Source organism: Condylura cristata, unplaced genomic scaffold (assembly GCF_000260355.1).
Source record: "Condylura cristata isolate star-nosed mole 26May11 unplaced genomic scaffold, ConCri1.0 scaffold00040, whole genome shotgun sequence".
In the NCBI taxonomy this organism is placed as follows: domain Eukaryota; kingdom Metazoa; phylum Chordata; class Mammalia; order Eulipotyphla; family Talpidae; genus Condylura; species Condylura cristata.
This window is the reverse complement of record NW_004567141.1, coordinates 7,172,723-7,175,354: the sequence shown is the minus strand read 5'-3', so window position 1 is coordinate 7,175,354 and position 2,632 is coordinate 7,172,723. Positions and strand designations below refer to the sequence as shown.

At 40.8% G+C, this 2,632-nt stretch overlaps 1 protein-coding gene across 1 annotated transcript; it reads left to right on the top strand.

Annotated features, from left to right (window-relative positions):
- The first annotated feature begins 972 nt into the window (after positions 1-972).
- Positions 973-1,920, top strand: LOC101628117 (olfactory receptor 2V2). Its single transcript, XM_004693869.1, has one exon. The coding sequence runs from the start codon at positions 973-975 to the stop codon at positions 1,918-1,920; it is 948 nt and encodes a 315-aa protein (XP_004693926.1).
- The last annotated feature ends 712 nt before the right edge of the window (positions 1,921-2,632 follow it).

Sequence of the window (2,632 nt, the reverse complement as noted above, 5' to 3'; positions counted from 1 at the left end):
TATTTCTTGACCTGAATTTTGTCCATGTACTACCAAACTGTATCTTTTTCCCTTCTGTATAAAGGATTTAAAAGTCTTCTTGAGCAAAGATCAAAGGAAATCCCTTTTCATTGACCTTTCCAAATAAAATATGTGTAACTTATACTTGATAGTGAATAAATGGTTCAGAAGGCCCGCCACAAGATATCTGTTGGAACAATTTTATAAAGAAGGCTGTGTTGCTTTTTACTAAAGATAAATTACTAAGCAAATTATTTGTACTTGTTTATCAGTCACCATCGACTGAGGACCCTGGGGTTATTTAAAAAACCTCAGCACAACTCAAGACCTCGCTGTTAAAAGATTGGAGCACCAAATCATCACTTTTGCCATTGCCTCTGTGAGTTTCCTGCCACTCCCAATGGGGTGACCACCATAAAATGCTCTTGCAATCTTCCTCCTTATGTGGGCATGAGGGCATTTCCTTTATCTACATTACAAATATAACTGAGTAGTTTGTGTGATAACACTCAGAACATAGACTAAAAACTAACTTATGCTTCAGTCACTTCCCTTTCTCTAACACATGTACTAGTTCTCAGACTGAAAAGGTCAGCCCCTGATACAGATAGGTTGCCAAGTCCACACAAGCCCCAGTATAGAGTTTTATCAAGTCATGAAAAACAAAATATCACATAATAAAGCCAATAGTTTGTGATGTCTAAAATAACTCAGAGTCCACTCTTATGGTTAAGAATGCATAACAATGCAGATAACTGTGTCACTCAACAGGAACTAGGAGCACTCCTACTGCTGCTAGATGGGTCTGTGAAGAAGTGTCCCTTCCCGTGTCCCAAAGTTTAAGTTGATAAGATATCATACATTACAAATGAAACAACTGGACTTGTGGATTGCAGAGGATAATAAAGAAATGTTGGACAATCCATTGTTTTTTGCCCATGTTCTCAGGTGACCAGGAACATCAGCTGCGTCATGGAGATATGGTTGAATCAGTCATACACAGATGACTTTATCCTCTTGGGCATCTTTTCCCATAGCCAGACTGATTTTGTTCTCTTCTCAGTGGTCATGATAATCTTCACAGTGGCCCTCTGTGGGAACGTCCTCCTCATCTTCCTCATCTACACAGATGCTCACCTTCATACACCCATGTACTTCTTCCTCAGTCAACTCTCCCTCTTGGACCTCATGTTGATCTGTACCAATGTGCCCAAGATGGCAGTCAACTTTCTGTCTGGCAGGAAGGCCATCTCCTTTGTGGGTTGTGGCATACAAGTGGGCCTCTTTGTCTCTCTTGTGGGATGTGAGGGGCTCTTGCTGGGCCTCATGGCTTATGATCGCTATGTGGCCATTAGTCATCCACTTCACTACCCCATCCTCATGAGTCAGAAGGTCTGTCTCCAGATTACTGGGAGTTCCTGGGCCTTTGGGCTACTAGATGGTGTGATCCAGATGGTGGTAGTAATGACCTTCCCCTACTGTGGCTTGAGGGAAGTGAACCACTTCTTTTGTGAGTTGCTGTCACTGTTGAAGCTGGCCTGTATAGACACATCCATTTTTGAGAATGTGATATTTGCTTGCTGTGTCTTTATGCTTTTCTTCCCCTTCTCCATCATTGTGGCCTCCTATGCTCGCATCCTGAGGGCTGTGCTCCGTATGCGCTCTGCTCAAGCTAGTAAAAAGGCCCTAGCCACCTGTTCCTCCCATTTGATGGCTGTGTCCCTCTTCTATGGAGCAGCCATGTTCATATACCTGCGGCCCAGGCGCTACCATGCCCCGAGCCATGACAAGGTGGTCTCCCTCTTCTACACAGTCCTTACTCCTATGCTCAACCCCCTCATTTATAGTCTGAGGAATCAGGAGGTGATGGGGTCCTTGAGGAAGGGGCTGGCCCGTTGTAGAATTGACAGCCAGCACTGAAGAACTTGGTGCTGCCACCTCCCGGCTCTCCCATGTTAGGTAAATATCTCAACTGAGTGAGTTTTCCCATTACTAATAATGACAATGACTTTTTAAACCCTAAAGCAGAATTTCTACAAGTCAAAAACCAGCTTTTTTCATCTTTTGTGAACTGATTCTTTCATGAAATATATTAAAATGAAATGTAGGACTTTGGAACTCAAGCGCTATGTAGAAGTAAGGTGCTGAGATTACTAACACTTATTTAAAGCTAGAATTACTTCTACTATAATAGAGTGCCTGTAGCTTAATTCCCCTTATTGCCAATCTCTACCTTTATTCAGAACCTATGATGTGTCAGTCACCATGCTTTGTCCTTATGTGTTCATATAGGCATATTTATTGTCTAACTTATTGGCTCATACAGTCCTCAGTAGATTGACCTCAAACTGGTGTCTTGGATAAAAAGCTACAGATGATAGAAAATAAGATTATAAAATTCTCTTTAACGAATACTCATTCTGCAACTATCTACTGAAAACTATAAGGCTCTATTAATGGAAATAAAAGTAATCTCAAAGAAATGGAAAATATCCCATTTTCATGGATTAGGTGAATTAACATCACTAAAATGACCAATTAACCTAAAACAATTTAAGGATTCATTATACTTACCAAAATCTGAATGACTTTTTTCAATTCAATGACTTTCTTATAATTGAACAATTGTAAA